Source organism: Saccharomycopsis crataegensis (genome assembly GCF_037102585.1).
Source record: "Saccharomycopsis crataegensis DNA, jcf7180000000072, whole genome shotgun sequence".
Classification (NCBI taxonomy): Eukaryota; Fungi; Ascomycota; class Saccharomycetes; order Ascoideales; family Saccharomycopsidaceae; genus Saccharomycopsis; species Saccharomycopsis crataegensis.
This window is the reverse complement of record NW_027043819.1, coordinates 618,376-641,117: the sequence shown is the minus strand read 5'-3', so window position 1 is coordinate 641,117 and position 22,742 is coordinate 618,376. Positions and strand designations below refer to the sequence as shown.

General features: G+C 38.4%; 8 protein-coding genes across 8 annotated transcripts; 7 read left to right on the top strand and 1 right to left on the bottom strand. All coding sequences in view use genetic code 12, as the record gives it.

Annotated features, from left to right (window-relative positions):
* Positions 1 to 2,305: 2,305 nt before the first annotated feature.
* Positions 2,306 to 4,288, top strand: DASC09_002780 (leucine-rich repeat domain-containing protein; the record flags this gene model as incomplete). The annotated part of the gene is made up of 1 exon (XM_064993881.1): positions 2,306 to 4,288. One exon carries the CDS (start codon positions 2,306 to 2,308, stop codon positions 4,286 to 4,288), a length of 1,983 nt encoding a protein of 660 aa, XP_064849953.1.
* Positions 4,289 to 5,356: 1,068 nt separating this feature from the next.
* DASC09_002770 (acetate uptake transporter family protein) lies at positions 5,357 to 6,196 on the top strand (the record flags this gene model as incomplete). The annotated part of the gene is made up of 1 exon (XM_064993880.1): positions 5,357 to 6,196. One exon carries the CDS (start codon positions 5,357 to 5,359, stop codon positions 6,194 to 6,196), a length of 840 nt encoding a protein of 279 aa, XP_064849952.1.
* Positions 6,197 to 7,239: 1,043 nt separating this feature from the next.
* Positions 7,240 to 8,325, top strand: DASC09_002760 (S-adenosylmethionine-homocysteine S-methyltransferase; the record flags this gene model as incomplete). The annotated part of the gene is made up of 1 exon (XM_064993879.1): positions 7,240 to 8,325. One exon carries the CDS (start codon positions 7,240 to 7,242, stop codon positions 8,323 to 8,325), a length of 1,086 nt encoding a protein of 361 aa, XP_064849951.1.
* A 991-nt stretch (positions 8,326 to 9,316) lies between these two features.
* Positions 9,317 to 11,539, top strand: SAT4 (serine/threonine protein kinase SAT4; the record flags this gene model as incomplete). Its single annotated transcript, XM_064993878.1, has 1 exon — positions 9,317 to 11,539. The coding sequence occupies one exon, from the start codon at positions 9,317 to 9,319 to the stop codon at positions 11,537 to 11,539; it is 2,223 nt and encodes a 740-aa protein (XP_064849950.1).
* A 743-nt stretch (positions 11,540 to 12,282) lies between these two features.
* Positions 12,283 to 12,558, bottom strand: DASC09_002740 (uncharacterized protein; the record flags this gene model as incomplete). Its single annotated transcript, XM_064993877.1, has 1 exon — positions 12,283 to 12,558. The coding sequence occupies one exon, from the start codon at positions 12,556 to 12,558 to the stop codon at positions 12,283 to 12,285; it is 276 nt and encodes a 91-aa protein (XP_064849949.1).
* Positions 12,559 to 12,913: 355 nt separating this feature from the next.
* HRQ1 (ATP-dependent 3'-5' DNA helicase) lies at positions 12,914 to 16,285 on the top strand (the record flags this gene model as incomplete). The annotated part of the gene is made up of 1 exon (XM_064993876.1): positions 12,914 to 16,285. The coding sequence occupies one exon, from the start codon at positions 12,914 to 12,916 to the stop codon at positions 16,283 to 16,285; it is 3,372 nt and encodes a 1,123-aa protein (XP_064849948.1).
* A 343-nt stretch (positions 16,286 to 16,628) lies between these two features.
* On the top strand, positions 16,629 to 17,483 carry RVS161 (amphiphysin-like protein RVS161; the record flags this gene model as incomplete). The annotated part of the gene is made up of 2 exons (XM_064993875.1): positions 16,629 to 16,676; positions 16,737 to 17,483. 2 exons carry the CDS (start codon positions 16,629 to 16,631, stop codon positions 17,481 to 17,483), a joined length of 795 nt encoding a protein of 264 aa, XP_064849947.1.
* Positions 17,484 to 18,135: 652 nt separating this feature from the next.
* On the top strand, positions 18,136 to 22,557 carry DASC09_002710 (uncharacterized protein; the record flags this gene model as incomplete). Its single annotated transcript, XM_064993874.1, has 1 exon — positions 18,136 to 22,557. One exon carries the CDS (start codon positions 18,136 to 18,138, stop codon positions 22,555 to 22,557), a length of 4,422 nt encoding a protein of 1,473 aa, XP_064849946.1.
* Between the last annotated feature and the right edge of the window lie 185 nt (positions 22,558 to 22,742).

The window sequence follows — 22,742 nt, the reverse complement described above, 5'->3', positions numbered from 1 at the left end:
TATACTTATATGCCAATTGGACACATCCATTAGTGTAACATTTGACTTGAATCCCACTTATGGAATGGTATGGTATGGTATGGTACGTTCTTTTTTGGTCTACAAAAAAACGCAAATATTTTGAAACACCTGGATGTTGCAATTTATTTGAACACACCGCGTCTCATAAAAAATGTATTCAAGAAATGATGATCCCTTCCCTACGCTAGGAATTAGAAAATTTTCAATTAATTCACAATTATCCTATTGTTTGATACACGTATTGGATTATTATTACTGTTATTAATTTTTTTTTTTTTTTTTTTTTTTTCACACTTTTTATCGTAGATCAATTCAAAGTAGTAATATTATAATTAACAATTGTTGCTCCAAAATTGAACAAAGAAAAGGTCACGGTGAAAAGAGACCGAAACTCATACGGTGCTTAAAACCGTTAATCATTCAAAATGTGGATGCCTTTGTTGTTTTACATACACAAAAAACAACCAACCGCAAGTTAAACCTATGGTTCATTGTTTTTCTCAAATTGTGCGTCTCTATTATAATTATTATCTGAATCATTGGCTCTTCAATTCTCTTCAAATAGGGAAATAACTAGAGACAATCTATAATTTAAAGATACTGTTGCAACAATTGACTTGCCCTGGCATGTGTTGCGTTAACTTACGCTATCTAATGATAATTACCGTACTAACGGTCTTAAACTTCCGCGGGCCAATGATCATTCCCATGACAACTGTCCCTAACGAGAAACCGACAAGAAGCATAAAAAGTAGAATTGAGAAATCCGACCACCATTGGGGAGGGGGAAAGATTAGGCAGCGCCTCTTGGTTTCCTAACGGTCCTTGGTGTTTTTCCCTTATCAAAGGTTGTTTTTCTACACCATTATGGTTGAGATATGGATAAGACGGGGGGTGCGCATTGCCCCCATAGGGCCCATAGTGCTTCATTTCTGCAATTCCAATTCACCAAACTGATTTTTTTTTATTTTTTTAGTTCTGTTTTTCTAGTTTTAGGATCGTAATTGATTGGGACAATCAATGAGTTAATCGGAGTAAATCACCACCATATTTTTTTTTTTTTTTTTTTGCTCGCATCTATCATTCAACAGAATACAATCACAATCGATCTTATTCAACTCTGTGCGTACCACCCAGCTCCGCGGTTGATGCACGGATAATACCTTGTTGGTTTGATTTGGCTATAAGTTTTTCTCTAAGGAGAAAAAAATAAAATTGCCCTGTGTTGAATGGGTCTATCTATCTATCTATATATGGCATTGCTAGAAACGTGGTGTCTTGATCCACATGGCACACAATAGTTGATTTGTGATTAGTATATTATTCCCGTTCATAACCGCAGGTCTTATCAACCAATCCCGGATTAATCATCATTTCCATGCAATACGTTATATATTTATTTATCAAGGTAACCAATTGGCTGTTGGTGATCCAACCACCCAGAAAAAAAAAAAAACAAAAAAAAAGAAAACAGTGAATTTCTATCGATACACCATCATATATGACAACAAAGAAATAACATAGTCTTGCAGTTTGTGTTGATTAGTGTTATATATACTCTTAGCAATTCCAATCCTTGTCCAAAACAAATTATACTAAACGGTATCCAGTATCGCATAACACCACTCTATTAATTATATGCTTGTCTTACCTCTAGGTATAAGCAATACATTACTTATAGGGGGAGATCACCATCCAACACTTCCCTTCCCTGCTTGTACTTGTATGTTATCCTCTGATTATGTAATTTCATCATTAGGTAAGCGTGTGGCACTGTGATTACGTAACAACAATTTTACCCAAATATCTGGGGATCCCGCGAACATTTCGTCATATGTCGACATTGTGGTTACCCACTCTAATACCAAGGACATTTATTGTAAGCGTTGGCAATGTGAATGTGGAGCAGTCGCTCCCCGCCCATGTCATCTTTTTCTTTTTCTTTGTTTTTGTCTTCGTACTTGACAGTGTTTTTCTGGGTGGTGGAATCCGGCCATCAGAAGGTGGTGGGGGTGCGGGTGGGGTAGTCTAACTAAACACCGTCGAATACTTCCACCACCGAGATTATCATCAATATTCCCATATCATTACATATTGATATATATATATATATCAACCACCTCCCACAGAGTAACGTTCCTATTTGCTTCATTTTTTACTTTTTTTTCCAATGATTTTTTTTTTCATGTTTTTTCTTTGTTCTGCATATGAATTTGGGATTCTTCAACATCTTTCATTTAAACATGGAGGAATGAACAAGGACAACAACAACCAACTTTGATTGATGAATTTCAAAAACAGCGTTACCCAAAACAATCGCAACCCAGTAGCTTTGGCGCGTATCGACTATTTGATTGGCGAAATCACTAGTAAACTTGAATCTTTATCTAATCATTATCATCATCTTTCCTCGGATAATAATCTTATAGAATCAAAACTTGCAGCTGTTAATGACGAATTAACCGAGATTTTATCGACTCAAAACAAAAAAACACCGGATCTTGTGTTAACAAGACTTCCTCATGAATTGCAACTTAATGTCTTCCAGTTACTACCTATCATTACCTGCTTGCCTTTCACAAAACTTGCATCAACCGCTACCGCGGCTAATATTAGATCGTACCATGACGTCTCAATACTTGGAATGGCATGTATTGGACCTACCTTGAACCAACTGACCGCATACTTTACTCCATGGTTTAAAGGATCGGTTGGTAGATCTAAGGTGGCCAGTGACCTGCCGATAACTATATCAACAATAAAGAGCCACCCATCAACTCATCCCTTGGGGTTTAGTAAGGCCAGCGGTATTGGGGAAGATGATTCAAAGACAAACCATCGAGATCGAGGCATTACTTTTGATATATCTCAGAATCAAGAAATGGAGTTTCTCATCGGTATGAAGTTGAAATACGTGAAATCTTTGAGTTTTTTATTTGTTGGTGGTAACTCTTTTAAATATCAAGCGGTTGATTTCAAAGAATTGATGACAAACAAATTCCGATATTTTACAATTGCTGCCAATTATCCCAATATCGATATGTGGTTTATTTTCGATAATGTTCTACTTAATCGGGGGGCTTTTAGCTTTCTTTGTGAAATGATGGATCGTCCCACCTTAAAGGGAGTTTGGTTTCAAAAAAGTTATGTGAATGAACCACCTCCTACTGTGTTGCGTTCGAATTTCCCAATTGATAGTTTTGTTCCTGAAGATATGCGAGCTTCTTTTGAGACACAGACCAATGATTCAAGGTTGTATGACTTTCATGATATTGGCTGTCAATGTGAAATATGTTGCCGGTCAATGGTAGTTGATCGAAAACATTATATCTTGGAGGTTGCAGGAAATTTCAATTTCTATCGAATGGGTGAGCGTATCAGTGAGAAGGCTGGTGGGGTTGAAGAACTCTCAATGAAGCTGATGGGGATATTTGGATTGAGTGAAAATCTTGATTGTCGATTTTTTCAAAGCTTGAAGAGTTTGGATTTGTCAAACAACCAGCTTCATCATATCGATATGCTGGTATTTCTGAATTTGGAAATCTTGTGTTTGAACAGTAATGCTTTTGATGGGTTTAATGATTTACAAAACTTGCAAAACTGTTGGAAGTTGCGAGAATTCCATTTGATGGCGAATCGTTTAACTGGATCGCTGGTATTTGATGAAGCTCCGGTAATGAACAATGTCAGGATATTGAACTTGAATCACAATCGAATATCCGCTTGGGATTCCTTAGAGTCTAAATTTCCAAACTTAGAAACATTGTGGATGGTGTCAAATGGGTTAGGAGAAGGTCTTTCGATGAAGGAAGATGTGTTGGGTTTGAAATTGCGAAATCTTCAGGAATTGAATATTGGGGAAAACTGTTTACCAAGAGTATTTCATCTTCAAGGAAGCTTGCCCCGACTCAAGATTTTGGATCTATCAAATAACATACAAACCAGTAGCTTGATGGAGTACCCAGGAAATTCGTTACAAATTTTGAGGATGTCAAATTGTCTTGTACGAGACTTAGGATGGTTGGCCCATATACCTTTGAAATATTCTCAAATAAGGCACTTAAATTTCCAATCAAATCGCATTAGAAGTGTGGAGCTGAATTTGGAGCATTTATCATTGCTTAATTCCATTGACTTGAGCTACAATTTGCTATTGAATATTGGCGATTTTCAATTTGTTGGAAATACAAATTTGTTGAAAGTTGACGTAACAGGCAACCCTCAATTGAAAAAATCGGCGATTCAGCAATGCCGATGGTTGATGTGAAGACAGAGTATTTTTTTTTTTGGGGGGAAAGCTAGAACTAAAACAAAAAAAAAAAAAAAAAAAAAGAAAGAAAGAAAGAAATGCTTCAATGAGTATTGTGGAGATGATAAATTAGGATCAGCTCACTTTTACTTGTAACTAACTAACTATTTATTGGTCATCACTCAAATGTTTTACTTCCCAGAGATTATTAATTTCACTGTCAACTTACAAAAAAAAAAAAAAACAGAACAACATAACCACTTGGGTGCATTGTCTCTTATTCAATAATAAACGGAGTAAAATGGGTTTCCATGTCCGATGTTTGGACCGAGAAAAACAAACAAAAAATGAACACTTACTGTGTGTTTGTTTGTGTATCATGCAGTGCTGCTGGATCAACAAAATAATTTAGCGGGTTAGTGGTAATCAAAAGCATTCCCATTGGTCCGTGTGGTGTGTTTTTTTAGCTTAAAATATGCTAGCTACGTTACAGCCTTACGGTTGCCACACTCTGGTAATATTCTTTTGTCTGTCCATGGTGGTTGATGACGTCTTATTTTGATTCTGACATTTGTGATGGAGATTAAGGAAAACTCCATGAACGAACCAGAAAGGTCAAAAAAAAAAAAAAAAAAAGAAGAAGGAATAATCAAATAAGAGGTTCGTTGCTGCTTATTCAGCATGAGTACAAAGATGGAGTTATCCGCATCGGAGTTCAGATTTCTCACTTATTTTTTTTTCCTTTGTTTGACAGCAACTCCTGAAATTAGTGGGGTTATTACTTTTGTACGTCTTTTTTCCAGCGGTCTCCACCGATGCTAATGATAAAATTAGCCGATTTGTTTGCTCCAGCCGCATGGCTGATTAAGTTTTTGGGAGCATGTTACTGTATGGGGGGGTTTCTCTTGATTATTTTCCCCTCTCTTACTATAATTGAGCGTATGTATATATAGCCTTGGACTTTTCCTACATCCTTGGACTCCCTTGGCTCAAAGTTACGATTATCTTCATCAAACAACCACAAGTGCGATAGTCGTTAACCCATCATCAACAACTAGTTAAAAATAGCAAACCTTAATAATAATAATGTCTAGTCACGAGGATTTCGACCTTGAAAAGCAAGCGGTGAGAGCCTACTCTCCAAACGAACAAGACAGTAATGACAATAACACATTTGATGGGCGTACTCAGATTTCCAGAATCGAGCACTCGATCCATGATGATGGCCGTGAGGTGTTGTTAATTGGAGATACTAAAGTTTATAAGGACGAGTTTGTGCGTGCCTTTGGCGGTACTTTAAACCCAGGTATTTCGGTGCCAACTAAAATATCCAAAGAATTTGCGGTCGCTGGTCCGCTTGGGTTGTCAGCGTTTGCCCTAACGACTTTTGTACTTTCTTTGATTAATGCTCAAGCCATGGGGGTTGATATTCCTAATGTAGTTGCCAGTGTGGCGTTTTTCTACGGAGGAGTTGTGCAACTCTTGGCTGGTATGTGGGAATTTCCTGCTGGTAATACTTTTGCTGCTTGTGCATTCAGTTCTTATGGAGGGTTTTGGATTTCGTACGGTGCACTCATTACTGACGCATTTGGAATCAGTGCTGCCTACGAAGCCGAAAATGCCACTGGACAATTGAGCGATGCCATCGGGTTCTATTTATTAGGGTGGGCGATTTTCACATTTATGCTCTGGTTATGTACCATCCGGTCCACTTGGGCGTTCACCTCGTTGTTTTTCTTCCTTTTTGTGACCTTTTTGTTGTTGGCGGTTGGCCAGTTTACTGGTGAAGTCGGATGTACCAGGGCTGGAGGGGTAGTTGGGATTGTGGTTGCGTTTATTTCTTGGTATAATGCCTACGCTGGTTTGGCTACCAAACTGAACACCTATATTACCATCAAACCTTGGTACTTGCCGGGCGCAGAATAGGTGTTTCAGTTTTACATGCTTTGCTTGTGATATATATCATATAATGAGAATTCTATTGCTCATTTTGTTCTTTTGCTTTCGTTTTTTGCTTGATTGCTTGTTACGTTTATGTGTGTGTGTGTGTGTGTGTGTGTGTGTGTGTGTGTGTGTGTGTGTGTGTCTTTCTCTTTGCTTTATTTTAAAATCATATTGTTTTGTTTTTTGTTTTTCTTTGATAGTTCAGGTATCTGTTACGATTATTAATATTCTCATATTTGGTTTTTAGTTTTATTTTCTTAGTTTGTAAAGTGGTTTTTAAATGATTTGAGGGGGGGCGAATTTGCTTTACACAGACAGTGTTGTACAAGAAAAAGACTGAGGTCCGAGCTGTTCTTCATACTCGATTTTCCGTGTATTTGCCCATTATTTGCTTATTTGGTGGTGTATTTTGTCACTCATGTTCGGTGAAACGCAGTGGCTCGCCGAGGGGCGTTAAAGATTATTGAGAGGAGGGGTTAACGTTGGTGGGCGAGAGGGGGGGGGGGGACATTAATTTACTAGCTGCACAACAGGTACAGGTACAGGTACAGCCGTATATCAATATTATGGCAATGGCAACCTATATAAAAGCGCACATATGAGGGTGGACTACACACAATACGCGTACACCCAAAGGCCACTTACAAATCAAGGAAAATAGAACGTAAGTACCGTATCCCAGATAACACCGGCCGGACGGCCAGAGATCATTAATTAATATAAACTGAAGGCTACCCACCATTCTCTACAAAAGAGAGCACAACATGTGTTTCTTTTCCACACGTTACCCGCAGATCAGATTTTTTTTTTTTTCACCTGCATTTTTTTTCTTCTTCTTTGACTCATGGAGAAGAGATGTGATCATCATTTAAGTAAGTGAAAAATATTTATTTATTGAGCAATTCGCATCATCCACAAACAAATATCAAAAAGAAGTGAAGTTGCGTCAACCGGAATTTCATTTTTCAATTTGGTATAAATTGATTGAGGATTAGAAATAAATAAATTAAAAAAAAAAGACAGACATGGTGGATTCAACTCCTGCAAAGACAGAGTACCAATTTGAATCTCTTGATTCTTTATTGAAAAACTCTAAAAAAGTCATCACTTTGGATGGTGGCTTGGGTACCGAACTTGAATCCCGAGGACTTGAGATGGACTCTGCTTTATGGTCTTCTGTGGTGCTTGTGAAGCAGCCGCAAGATGTTGCATGCCTTCATCGTGATTATTATGAAAGTGGGGCTAATTTGGGGATTTCTTGCTCGTACCAGGCGTCTAGTAAACTGCTATCTATTTACGGTAATTCGATCAAGTCCACCTACGATGGTGAAAACATTTATGACACCGAGGCCAAACGGTCCAAATTCTATGACAAATGCATGGACGCCCTTGTCAAAGGCCGAGATGAAGCCGTTGAAGGGAAGAAAGTCAACTCATTGATCAAACCTTTGATCTCTGGGTCGATCGGTCCTTATGGTGCTGCGCTTTCCGACGGGCTGGAGTTCACTGGGACTTATTGTGAGTCAGAAAGTTTCTACAAAGAGTTCCACAGTGAACGTTTGAGATACTTTACTCGTCATCCAGAAGTTGATTTGCTCATTATTGAAACCATTCCAGTGTTTGGGGAAATCAAGGCGGTGGTGAGCTTGTTAGAGGAAGATTTGGTGAAGGAAGGGATCGCCAAGCCTTATTTATTGAGTATGAGCATTAGAGACAGCAAAACTTTAGCCGATGGCACCCCAATTGCCGAAGTGGTCAAGTACCTTAGTGAAGAAACTTCGGCGTTCAAGTCGGGATTGTTGTTGGCCATTGGTGGGAACTGTCTCAAGTTGAGATACTCGGTGGATTTCTTGAAGAATCTCCAATCGGTGGCTCCAAAGGGGTTCCCATTGTCGATCTACCCAAACTCTGGCGAAATCTATGATGGCATTTCCAAAGGCTGGTCGATCGACCCTGAATTGGGTGACGACGTGGCCTACGAATGGGAAAACATCGTGAAGGAATGGATCAAGTACGGGGCCAGATTTGTTGGAGGATGCTGCCGTGTTGGGGTGGCCGACATTGCCAGAATCCACAAAACTATTGTGGAATACAATGAAACAACACAGTAAACGAAGTAACGTCTCTCTGTCTGTCTGTCATATGCTTGCGACAATAGAAACGTAAACTATAGACAGCTGCCTGTATAGAAATATATGATATAAACACTATAGACCCCCTTGGAAAGAGATATAATATATTATAAGATGATGATTATGATGATGTCGAGGTGCGCCAGCGCCGGCGCCAGTCACGCGGAGGGCGGGGTGCCGGACCCTGTGACTTTCGGGGCAGGAAGAATTTTTTTTTTTTGTTTCTCCCTCTCGTTGCTGAGCACAATTGTGCTTCTCCTCTTCTTCTTCCTGGTTTTTCTGGGCTGACTTGCACTTTGTGATCACCGTCAGAGACTCTCTTATCGTGGTGATTTCTCAAAGGTTCCCTTCTCATCTGTGATCATCCATATTCAGTGGCGTGTGGTTGTAGCCACTCTTCCGTTCCTCGTTGGCCACCCACGTTTTGATGCTCCATACTATAGTTAGAAGAAAAAAAAAAAAATTATCATAGAAAAAAATTATTAGAGATATCCATTCATAAAAAAAGTACGCTTACAAAACATCGGATATTTTTCAACGGATTTTAACCAACATCACCTTTGATTTATATATTATTATTACAAAGGAAGTAAAGCATTCGGCAGAATAAGGTGAAAGAAACGGAGAAGGAGAATATAAAAAAAAAAGAAGGAATATCTTGTTGTTTGTCACTCATCACTTATATTAAGCTAACTTTGGTTTTCCAATTTGTTGGTGGTTGCTAACGGTACTCATTCCCTTTTTTTGTGAAATATCATTTCATATCTTTCCTCCCTTCCTTGGGATTTTCAGCTTGTTTTCACCATCATCAATATCTCTACCCAAGACCAGCTTATCTTCAAAAAAGAAAATATACTTGAGCGCTTATCGTACCTGCTGTCAAGTAGCAGCAATCCCACAATAGCATATCTCACTACTAATACTACTGCTACCACAACTACTACTACTAATAATAATAACCATTATCATTATGCCAGAAGTTGCAACAAGAACTAAGAGATCGTCAACAATCTCCAAGATCGGAAGAATCTTTGGGGTTCATGAATCAAAGACTCAACAACCTTCAGAGTCGAGCACCCATGTCTCTATGGTAGATACCTCGCCTTCGGAAACTACAGTTGGTACATCTTTTACAAACTCAAGGACCCCATCATTAAAGAATAAATCATTTAAGGAAGGGTCTACTTTATCATCTCTCAACACATCTCGTTTGAATTCGATAAATACTTCGTCGGCTAGTTTGAACAAATTGCCAGAACCACCGTCTTATCTCGTAAATGAGGCAGATAACAGAGCTCTCATGAAAAAATTGAATAATTTGAAAATATCGAATGACGAAAAACTACGATCAAGTAGCAATCCAAAAAGAAATTTCAGTAATAGCGCTGTGGCCATTACCATAGATGAAGAGCTACCTGATGCAGCTCCAATAACATTTAGTTCTTTGACGTCGACTGTCAGCAATCCAAACATCTCCCATAGCAATTTGGTCATCAAAAATACTCGGAAATCCAGATCACGCTCGGTTTCCAAAAATACCTTGCATTCAAAAGAAAATGTCCAAGAGTTTGTCGACAATTCAACAACCTCAAAGGCTAATAATCCACCATCTCGTCGTGCCACTTCAAGACCACCTAGACCGGCCAAGACCCCAAGAAGCAAAAGCAACTCAGAAACCAGTCTCAAGGATAAAGGTAATAGCGCTAGCAATCATGCTGCCACCATCGCCACCACCACCACCACTACCACCACCACCAAAAAAGACTCGGGTAATCAAAACAAGTCGTCATCATCCCTTCACAAATCCTCGGCAGCAAGTAACAATAATAACAATATCAAAGACAAGTATTGCGGTCGTCTCAAAATCTATGAAGACGGCACTCATGAGCATTTGCTAAGAAATGCCAAGCGTCAAGAAAAGCTTAGTACGATGATTAAGAATTTCTTGGGTGCGAAAAAGTTACGTGACGAATCGGTTTCCGCAGTCTCCAACATTCTACCAAATATAATGCCTGATGGGAACGTACCACCTTCATTAATGTCCAATTTAATGAACATTGTCAAACAAAATGAGAATGGCAAAATCGAATTGGTGTTGGAAAATGAATTGAAAATCGCTGGGTCAAATGGTGGCACCCCATTTCCTCAAACCATCGAAATCCAAGAAACTTTGATTGATCCAAGATCTTTTGCGGAAAAATACGGATCGTGCCAAGAAGTTATTGGCCGTGGTACGTTTGGGGTGGTGAAGATTTCTCACAAAAAAGTCTCTGAAAACAAGGAGAATTTATACGCGGTGAAAGAATTCCGTTGTCGGGCTCATGAATCAGAAAAAGAGTACAGCCAAAGATTGGCAAGGGAATTTTGTATTTCTTCATCACTTAAAAACATTCATATCATTCAAACTTTGGATCTTTTGCAAGATGCCAAAGGTGATTATTGTGAGGTCATGGAATTTTGCACTGGCGGGGATTTATACTCTTTGATTGTCACGTCTGGTAAATTGGAATATATTGAAGCCGATTGTTTCTTTAAGCAATTGGTTAGAGGGGTATCTTACATGCATACCATGGGGGTTGCCCACCGTGACATTAAGCCAGAAAACATTTTATTGACCGCCGATGGTAATCTTAAGATTACTGATTTTGGTACCAGTGAATGTTTTAGTTTTGCCTGGGAGTCCACGATCCATCTTTTCGAAGGTATCATTGGTTCGGCTCCGTATATTGCCCCAGAGCTTTATTCAAACAAGAAGTATGATCTTAGACCAGCGGATGTTTGGGCGTGTGGGGTTGTATATATGGCCATGAGAACTGGTCGTCAGCTTTGGAGATCGGCAAATTTCGCAGAAGATGAATTTTACCAGGAATATTTGAAAGGTAGAAAAGATGCTAATGGTTATTTCCCGATTGAAAGCTTGAAAAGAGCAAGGTGTCGTAATGTAATTTATTCTATTTTGGATCCAGTTCCAGGAAGAAGAATTACTGCCAAACAGATTTTGAACAGTGAATGGGGTAGAGAAGTGAAATGTTGCGAAGCCGGAGAATACGGAACAAAAACAGACAACGTGATGATTGATGACAAGCAAACCAAGCCACAACCTCAAACGAAATCTCAGTCACAGGCTAAAAAGCAACAATCTGCGTCTCCATCTTTATTATCGATACATTCCCCTGCCATTGCAAATAAATGAGGGGAATTTTTACTATTATGTTGGAATTGGACTTTCAATCATTTTATTTACAAGAACCTTAACGTTTTGTTTTTCCCCATTTATCATACAGTTTTTTTTTTCGTTGGATGGAATCTTAATTTCCCAAGTCCACGTTTTTTGTTTTTGTTTTTTCTTTTCAGTTGTTTTATCATCGTTTCCCATCTGTCATTATCTTTTCCAAACCTTTGGACCAGACCTTTTTTTTTTCAATTGATACTGTCACTGTTTTACTAACATTGATACTCATTCCATATTCACGTTGATACTTATTCCATATTCTAATCAAACTAGAATCATCATCTTCTTTTTTTTCCTTTTTTTTTTTACGTTACTTAAACTAGCTAATTCCTCTGCTATAATGATCTTTTTTCCCTCTCACTCAAACTAGCTAATTGCTGTTCTATAATGATCTTTGTTTTTTTCTTTTTTTTTTTTTTTTTTTAATTCCCTCTAATAATCTTTTTATGGTCCACATTTATTCATACTTGATTTTTGGATCTATCAATGATTATGTCTTTTGTTCACTTTCATATGGTCGTAGGGGATGTTCCCCATTATGTCGTTTGACAACTCAAATGTCTGTCTTTTCAGTTTGTTTTTTACCTCCATTTTGTAACTACTCAAAGTTTTTGTTAGACATATTTTATCGTTCTCCGGATGGCGGATCATGTGTGATGATGATATATATATATAGGGCCTACCCCACCCTGCGATAAGAAGAATCAAATATTCAAACTTCCATGAATATTTTCAATCACCCTATTCACTAACATTGTATCTTCTTTGTTTCGTAACACCTCAAGGGAATTCTGAATCTGGGTGAATTTTTCCAAACTGATGGAAAATTCCTCGCTCAAGAACCGTTTCATCCTCTGTAATCCTAGAATCCTGTCTTGTACTAGAAGTTCAGGAGAAGAATCTTGGTATGTTAGAGACATGGTTTCCATTAAACTGTCGATCACAGCTATGGTGGTTTGGATATCTGATTTGGACACCATACTAATAGTTGCAGGATGATCTGGAGGAATAGTAGTAATGGCCTGGGGAGAACGAAATGAAGGATAAAATAAAAAGAAGAAAAAAACGAAAGGGGGAGAAGGGGGAGAAGAAAATCGAAATAATTTCAATTGATACTGAGTTCTCAAATATTATATTAACAAGAGAGAAAGACTATTATAAATTTTTGTATATGAAAGGGAAAAAACCAAACAAAAAAAAAAAAAAAAAATTAGACAGGAAGAAATGAAAATCAATGATGATTCGAATTTTACAATCATTGGATTCATGTAATAATAATAAACTCCACAATTACTCAACAAGACTAAAAATAAAATAAAATAGAAAATATCTTAAATGAGTGACAAAAGGTCATATAATCATGATGACTTGCCATCTCCTTCGCTGAAAAGATTGAAATCAGTAAACAGTGGTGATGACCCAGATGCTGCGGCAATCATCCCCAAGACGCAATGGCCATCATCGTTCCAAGAACTTGACTTAATTCATTTCAGATTCAATAGTTACTTCAGTTTTATATCCACAAGAAACCATGTGCTACCAACTTATGATATTATCAAACCCAACGTCGAGAAACTGATCAAAAGACTGTTGCAACTCGAGGATATCGCCAAGCTCATGGTGTTGTTGCCGCTGGATATCTCATTTAAATATGTTGATGAGAACCAGATTTATCACATCAAGGAGAAAATCGTTCAGTTCAACAATGACGGGGAGTATCTTAGGAAAGATGTCGATATGTTCAAATTAAAAGATATCGAGTCTACCCAGAAGCAAATATTACTATTGGAGTTTATCGATGGCAATCCCCTCAAATCAAAAGCCAATGAGAATTATAAGACCCAGAATTATTCGCATCCTTACAACCCCAAGACATTGAAGAAAGTGATTGATAAGCGGAACAAGAAATTCATCAATGGAGTGTCGAAATTCTTGACCAATTGTGCCAGCCAGGGAATTGATGATCCAATGGCGGAATTAACCAAGCTTTGTCAGCAATTCATCCCCGAAATAACCGTCCATATTGATCCAATTGAGGCCATGAAACGTAACAAAGATAATGGATTAGTCAGTTCGGAAAGACCGAAAATCGTCGATTTGGTGGAAGAATTGAAAGCTGATAAACTTTACAAGAACCAGATTGTGGAGGATGGGCTATTTAAATTTGCCTCCCGGCAACCGGTTTTCAAAAATTTGGAATTTGAACTCCCATTAGACATTTATGAGGCATTGTTTAACAATAAGAAAGTTGAGAAGTTTTACTCACATCAAGCAGAAGCTCTCAATGCCATCAATGATTTGAACCATGTAATCATCACCACTTCGACTTCATCGGGTAAATCTTTGATTTATCAATTACCAGCAATGAAATTCATTTATGATTACATCATTGAAAAAACCGGTGGTGTTGCCACCTATGATAATCAATTGAACCAAATCGATTTGCAAAACGTTCCTACTGCGATGTATATTTTCCCAACCAAAGCATTAGCTCAAGATCAAAAACGGTCTTTGAAAGAATTATTTAGCGAAATAGAGGTACTACAAAATATTGTTGTGGAAACCTTTGATGGTGATACAAGCTCGGAGACTCGGAATTTCATTAGGGATAATTCCAAAGTGATTTTTACCAACCCTGACATGCTCCATGCAAATATCTTGCCCAATTATCAGAAATGGCGGAATTTTTTGAGAAACTTGAAAATTATCGTCATTGATGAATTACATATATATCGAGGGTTGTTTGGGTCGCATGTGGCATTGGTTATAAGAAGACTTCGAAGAATATGCCATTATTTGGGTAATGATGATATCCAATTCATTTCGTGTTCGGCAACCTTGAAGGACCCAGTGGATCATATGAAATTGATTTTTGGGATCAACGAACTGCGGGCCCCGATTGTCCACGTTAGTGAAGATGGTTCTCCTTCAGGAGAGAAGTACTTGGTAGTGTGGAATCCGCCATTGATCGATGAACGGACTCGGGAACGGGAATCTTTCATTACCGAAACCGCGAAATTATTGATCAAGATGGTGTTGAGTAACGTGAAAACAATTTGCTTTTGTGTGGTGCGAAGAACCGTAGAATTGTTAATGAAGGAAGTGCGATCGATTTTGAAAGATCGTAATGAGCTTCACATTGAAAATCAAATCATGAGTTATCGTGGTGGGTACTCTATTTCTGATAGACGTGAAATTGAAAAAGAAATGTTCGAAGGAAACTTGAAGGCGATCATCGCCACCAACGCTTTAGAATTGGGGATTGATATTGGGACTTTAGACGCGGTACTAATTTGTGGATTCCCAATTTCAATTTCCAATTTCCATCAACAATCAGGTAGAGCGGGTAGAAGAAACAAAGACTCGTTGACTTTGTACGTTGGGGCTGGTGATCCGGTAAACCAATATTATATGGATAATCCCAAGCTTTTGACTGAACGGAAATTCCAGGATTTGGTATTAGACTTCAATAACGTGATGATTTTGGAACAACATTTGCAATGCGCAGGGTTCGAACTTCCCATAAACTTGGTGAATGACGAGCAATTTTTTGTTGATGATCCAAAAAATTTGCCAGAGTATGAATCGATTGTGAATTCTAAACTTGTGAGAGATGACTATGGGTATCACTGTCACCCAAAATATTTGCCGTGGCCCTCGAAACATGTGTCATTAAGAGGAATTGAAGAAGATATGTTTGCGGTGGTGGACATAACCAATGATCGAAACGTGGTAATTGAAGAAATCGAAACCTCAAGAACCAGCTTTACATTATACGAAGAAGGGATCTTGATCCATCAAGGGTTACCATATATTGTGAGAGAATTCAATGCCGAAGAGCATTTTGCCAAAGTTGAGCGGGTGAGTGTTGACTGGGTGACAAAGCAGCGAGATTTTACCGATGTTGACCCAATGGAAATCGAGAAGATCAGATCGCAAAAGGGTTCAAGTGATGTGCCAATTTATTATGGGAAAATCAGAACCACCATCAAAGTATTTGGGTTTTTCAAAGTTGATAAACGTGGTAAGATTCTTGATTCTGTGGATGTCAAGAACCCTCCGGTGGTGCTTGATTCCAAAGGATTTTGGATCGATATCCCCATGGAGGCGATTACCATGATTAATTCCAAGCAATTGAACGTTTCTGCAGGCATCCACGGGGCAGAACACGCGATTATTAACGTCATGCCATTGGTGATCGTTAGTGGGATCGATGAAATCCAAACTGAGTGTAAAGCACCAGAGAAAGAATTTGCCAAACGACAAAGCAAAAGAATACGCCCAGCAAGATTGATTTTCACCGATTCTAAAGGCGGGAGGTTTGGATCGGGGTTATCGATCAAGGCGTTTGAAAATATCGACGATATTTTACGCAAAGCTTATAACCGGGTGAGAACCTGTCCTTGTGAGATTGGATGTCCTGAATGTATTGCTGCTGCGTATTGTAAAGAGAACTCATTGGTGATTTCCAAGCTGGGGGCCCTTATTATATTGGGGGTGATTTTAGGAGAGAAAATCAACCTTGATCGTATTCATGGGGGGCCAGAAAAGAATTTGCCGGATATTGATATTGAAACAATTGAAATCAACAATGAACAAGTGAAGTTTTCTTCTGATTTGGAGATTATCGATGCTAAGCAGATCGAAGCTGGTGAGGAATTTGTGATTAAAGCAGAGGAAAACGAGATAGAATATGGTTCGCTTTGAGGGTGAGGTATTATAGAATTGTAATATAGCATGTAAACTATTTAGAATAGCAGTATGATGGGACAGAAAACTATTTCTTGAACGGTAAGAGGTATAGTGATATAAATGGCATGTTGAGACAGCCGCTGCCACCCGCCCTTCCGTGCCGCATCAAAGGACGGGTGACGGGCCCACACTTCTCTCTTTCTCACGCACACACACACACACTCTCTCTCTCTCTCCCCTGTCGTGTGTGAATGTAAAAGGTCGATTTACCGGTGATGCCCTTTTTTACTTGCTATTGATTGCCACCACTTTGCAACAACAACAACAACAACAACAAAAACCATTCAACAACTACACAATGTCCTGGTCCGGGTTCAAAAAAGGGGTGCAAAGAGCCACCAACCAAGTAAGTATATGTCATTTCCAATGGCAATCGGCGATAATTTACTAACGTTATGTTGCTCAGGTGCTAGTCAAAGACGCCGATAAGGTGAATGACCGAGGGTTTGAGGTGGAAGAACGTCGTTATAAAGTGCTTGAAAAAGCCGGAAAGAAGATGCAATCAGAATCCAAAGGGTACTTGGATAGTTTGAGAGCCGTGAGTGCGTCGCAAGTGGCAATGGGTGAGATCATTGCGACTTTTTATGAAGATGCCAAAACCAGTGCATCCATACAATCTACTGGGGATTATTACAATCAATGTGTCAAGGAATTGGACACCCAAGTTAGCACCTCGATTGATGAGCCATTCAGAGAGGCGGTATTTGACCCGATCTCCAAGTTTTGCAACTATTTTACCGATGTCGAAGAGGCTTTGAAGAAAAGATCGCATAAAAAGACGGATTACGAACAAAATAAGGCCAAGGTCAGAAGATTGGTGGATAAGCCAGCAAAGGATGTTTCTAAATTGCCTAGAGCCGAGAAGGAATTGCAGGCTGCCAAAGATATTTACGAGAACTTGAACACTCAATTGAAGAATGAATTGCCAGAATTGATTTCTCTCAGAGTTCCGTACTTTGACGCGTCATTCGAGGCATTGGTCAAGATTCAATTGATGTTCTGTACCGAGGGCTATACCAGATTGGCCCAAGTGCAAAATTATTTGGACCCTGCCAGCAGAGAGGAGTACGCCAATGGGGTTTTGGACCAAAGAATAGACCAGATGTTGGGAGAGATGTGGAAGTTGCAGATTTGTGCATTGGGAGCCAAATGATATTGGTGACTTTTTTTCATTTGATTTATTCTTTATTATTATTATTATTATCATTATTATTATTATTATTTTTTTCTTTCTAATGTTTGGAGTTGTCTTTACGATTATGAAGTTTGGTGATCTGTACAGTTATTTTATATTTTTTCTTTCAACATTTTTTGATATTTTTTTTCTTTGCATCTAATTGAATCTACTTATTTGGCTAATTATTATATTATATTATCACTGGCCACATACAAAGGAAGAGGAATGTTGTAAACAGGGAGAGAGATCTTGCTTGCTCAAAATGATTTGCGGCCAAAAAGCAACCATTCCTGTCGGGAAAGTCTAAAAGAAAAAAAAAAAAAAAAGGGCCAAAAAAAATTTGAAAAAAAAAAAAAAAAAAAAAAACACGACGCAAGTCATATAAAAAAATTTTCAGAAAGTAGACAAGTTGATGAAGTCTATTGTACTGTCAGATATCACTTGCCACTTAGACTCTTCAGTACAGTACCTCCTTTACGCAAAAGACCCTTTAGAAAACAACTCTGTTGTATTCGCTCCCCACCCCCTCTCCATCGCGTTCCCTTGCTTCGTGACAGAGCGCTGGCTATTTATTTTTTAATGACTTGAAAGATATCCAAGATTTTTCGTCGTGACCCAAAACAACAAAATGGTGTCACTACAAAATAACAGCAACAGCAGCAGCTCGATCAGAATAAGAATATCTACTATGATATACCTACTAGTGGCGAACTTTCTCAATGCCATCAATGCGTTTCTATACTCGACAGCGTCGCTGCTTATCCAGCTGTACTATTTGCGACTCGCCAACTCCATTACTCGATGCCCTAGAGTCTTTATATTAGTCCCAATGTCCATTGCCTTTATAATATCATATCCAACCATTTATACACTCTACACAACCCCTAATCTAATCTCACTATCATCGATAGAGAATTTCAAAAGTATTAAAGTCATCAATGAGTTCAACAGCTCGACCCCTGCGACTTACTTGAACCTGTCATCACTATTATCATCATCATTAAACAATAACACATCCTCTTTGATGATAAAACAGATATGGTTGCTGTACAATATGGGGGACTCAAATATTGAAGTGTCGTCTTTTGATGCGGGAGAAACCTACCAGTATAATGCTCTCGATAAGCAATTCCTATTGCAAGCATTAGATTTCCAAAACCAATTATTAAAAAACATTGATTTATATAATCCAGGAAGAAACAATAATATTAACAATAATCACGAAAGAGTTTTTGAAAATGAAGATATTTTGCACAGTTCACATTCCACCAGCTTCTTGTACTCTCCATTAAATTTCTGGAATAATTGCCACGAGACTTTGCAAAATGACCCGAATCATTTGAAAACAATTCAATTAACTCTACGAAAGAAAGCAGGTTCCTCAAACACAATACCAACAAACCCAATGGGGCTTCTAGGTGGAGTAGGTAAAGTCAATGGGCTTGTTTATTCTGCAGAAGCCTTAAGAATCTCTCTCGTTTACACAATAAACTCAAATTCTAAACATAAACAAAGTCCTGGTGATATTTGGGATGACAATTTGAAAAAAATCCTACTGGAGAAGGATTCAAAACTTTTGGTACTTAGTAGGGATCCAGAATATAAAACTTACACGGAATTTGTCTATCAAATATCGAAAATGTCATTCATCGACAAATTGATCCTCTTCATATCTAATTTACTCATCATCATTTATTTCTCAATATCAATGCTAAATGTACATGGAGTCAAATCAAAAGTTGGGCTTTTATTGGCGTTTGTGGTGGAAATGATTCTTTCAAGTTTATCGTCGGTTACAATAACCTTTTATTTCTTCAATGATTTGGATTTATTGCAAATACCGGTGCAAATACTATCGTTCATCGTGGTGGTGGTTGGCATTGAAAATATGTTCAGATTAATTTCCACAATATCAAACTTGAAGGACTCTATTTTCGTTCCGACAAAATTTTCTTCTTTGGTGTCAAAAAGCCATATCACATCGTCAATTATAGTGGCGGTGGACTTGTTGATTTTGATATTTATCACTCCATTTGTTTCTGATTCTGCTAGACAATTTTGCGTTTTTGCTTCTATTGCCTTGATAATTGATCATCTTCTTCACCTAACATTTTTCACTGCTGTTTTAAGCGTGGATATTAGAAGACTTGAATTGGAAGATTTGTTGGAAAAATCAAGAGATGATGCATTATCAATGCAGGGAAACAACGGTCTTGCAACTAGCAAATTTCTAATGAAATCAAAATTTAAATTCACTTCTTTCCTATCATCAGCTTTCCCGTCATCGTCGACCCAAAGAAGTGCCTCGGCTTCAGTAAGGCATGTTCTTGCCCAATTCTTATTGAAGATAAAATTGCCATTTTCAACGAGTATCACTAGCTCAATCATTATGGTGATGTGTATTGTTATCATCACAATTAGATGGATAACTGAAGGCATCACTTTTAATCTAGTGCATTTGATAGGGCTCGGGATTTCCAGTAACAACAACAATATTATTGGTGCAAATAACCTTTCTACCAGCGATTCCATCATTTCGTTCCTCAAAGATTTTCCTATCACCACCTCGACATCATCCATTGAAGAACAAAATGTCGATATTTACAAACAACAAATTGACAAACTTCAGAAAAGATTGAACAGCGATCCTAAATTCCCTCGCAGTTTATTTATGAATGAAAAAGTATTGGGAATGTCCATTAGCAATTTGCTCGGCAGTTATGAAGATACCATTTTCCAGCGATTTTTGAAAGGATCTTTGGATAACATGGAACTCAAGATTTTTGTCGAAGAACCATCTTATGCCGGGCAAAAGAGTAAGTTTGGAGATTTACAAACCCTTTCCGACTTTTCATTGAGTGATTATGTTGATAATATTCCTGCTGCTACTTACAAATTCAATATTTATTATCTTTTGGAATTTTTGGCGTCGTTGGCGTTCATGTTGGCGGTTTCCGCCATTATAATCAAGTACTGCTTGAGAGCAGACTCTCTTGCTATTCTGTCTTATGATGATGGCATGGGGGAATTGCAACGGTTAAATGAATCTTCTGAAGAAGAAACCAAATTCCAATCAAAAGAATTGTTCGGTGGCCATGCATTGGATATTGTCAAAATTAGTAGTAATAAAGCCAGTCCATTTGTGGTATCGATCGGGATGGATCATCGAGTCCTTGTTTGGTCTCCTGCCGTTAATCCAATTCCTCAACCAACGAATCTTCCAGTGCTGAGACAAATCTGGCCAATCACACATGCCACATTATCAATGCACGGGAATTTGATTGCGATTTTCTCTAGAAGGGGATCAGTTAAAATTTGGTCAAGATTGACGATGTCATGGATTTGTTCTGTGGATCTTCCAGATTTGAAGAATCGGGTGCCATTGGAATCTTTTTTCAGAAAAAAGACAGTGTTGGGAACTATGATGAGACGGAAACAACAACAGCAACAGCAACAACAACAACAATCACAAAAACTTCACTCACAATCTCAACATCCGGTGCATAAGTCTCCAGAAAAATCACAAAAGGAGGCGGTAATTCAAAACCTTGGGGTGCAAATTCCGCCAATCCAACAACAACAACAACTACAATTATCACAGCCACTGACCCCGGTTAAACATTCAGTATCAAGAAAAAGTTCGATCTCATCATTAAGATCCAATACCAATAAATTGCAAGCCACCAATAACAATTCATACCAGTCACCACCGGTCAATGTCCGAGAAACACATACCGAATCCGACTTTGAATTGACAATTGTTTTGAAAAATGGGAAGATGTTCACCATTAATTGTGCCGATGGGACGTTTTTGGAAACCGTGGTTGTCAAAGAAGAACTTGTTACCGCCAAACTTGTGGTGTCCCCTAGAGTCAATGATCGGTTAGTATTTGGTAGCAAAAGTGGTAAAATTGTTGTGGCGACTGTGGTGAACAATAAATGGAGGATCAGAACCTTGTTTATCCAAGAAGAGCGTTACAATAGAGGTAAAGGATTGATGACTCCTTTAGCGATGCAAAGAACCACTATGAGGATGATGAGCGGCCATCGCGGTGGTCAACTTTCTCGTCAATCATCAATGGGATCCATGACCAATGTGGTGGTTCCTCCTCAGGTACCTCCAGAAGATTTTGAAGAGTCAAGTATTGTTACCGTGGCGTTTGTCGGGATGATTGTAAGAACTCATGGGTTGACTGCCGAGTTGATTGATGTACAAACTGGAACGTTAGTGAAAAGATTCCACGTTGGGCAATTCAAAAAAGACTCATTCCACGTATTCCACGAACAACCTACCCATTGTCGTTTTTGTGGATGTGCTTCTGTGTCGTCATTATCGATTGTCTACACCGAATTGGACACCAATGTGTTGATAATGCACACATTTAGCAATGCTAACCGTGCCAAGAACAGTATTTGTCTTCGTGTGGAGCGTGACCCGAGAGAAACTAGATGTCTTGGATTTGACTCTGTGGTGGAACATCAACACTGGTTGGAGAATGTCGAATGCTGGGAACTCACTGAATTGAATATGGTTCAAGGAATTAGGAAAAAATCCGATTGCGAAGTGTTGAATGGGAAATTCGATGAAGGAGATTTCAGCCGGTACAATTTGACGAACATGCGGTCAGGCAAACGTTTCACTTCACCAAAAAGAAAACCATGCAATGTTGCTCCGACGCATATTGCCGATATGTGGGAAGGGTTTACCATGAATGCCAATGGGAAAGTATCGTACTATGATATTCCTAATGGTGAAAATGAGGGATTGTTGGTGAAGAAGATCAGTTCGATTGCGAGATTTGGTCATAAATCGATTGTTGTGCCATTCGGCAATATCATGAAGGTGTTGTACATGGGGAACGACGAGTTGATTTTACAGAATCTTGATGAAGATGGGAATTCGAACCAAAAGATCTCCGGGTTGAGTTTTGTCAATAAGCGCCGGTTGAGAAAGACCGAGTTGATGAGCTCGACGAATTTTGGAGAATTACCAAGAATGTTGCAGACCCAGAGGGTGGTGAACGATCCAACGAACATTGTGGAGTTTTGATTTCAATTTATGTGTTGTTATTTTGTTGTTTATATGGGATTGATTTTGTTTTGTTTTTTGTGTGTTTTTGTTTGTTTGTTTGTTTGTTTTCTTTGACGTTCATGTTTATTGTAGTATCTTTTTGAGTTCATTTCTGTTATTTTTAGTGTTTGATTGATGTCCAAATTTTTTATTTTTTTTTTGTT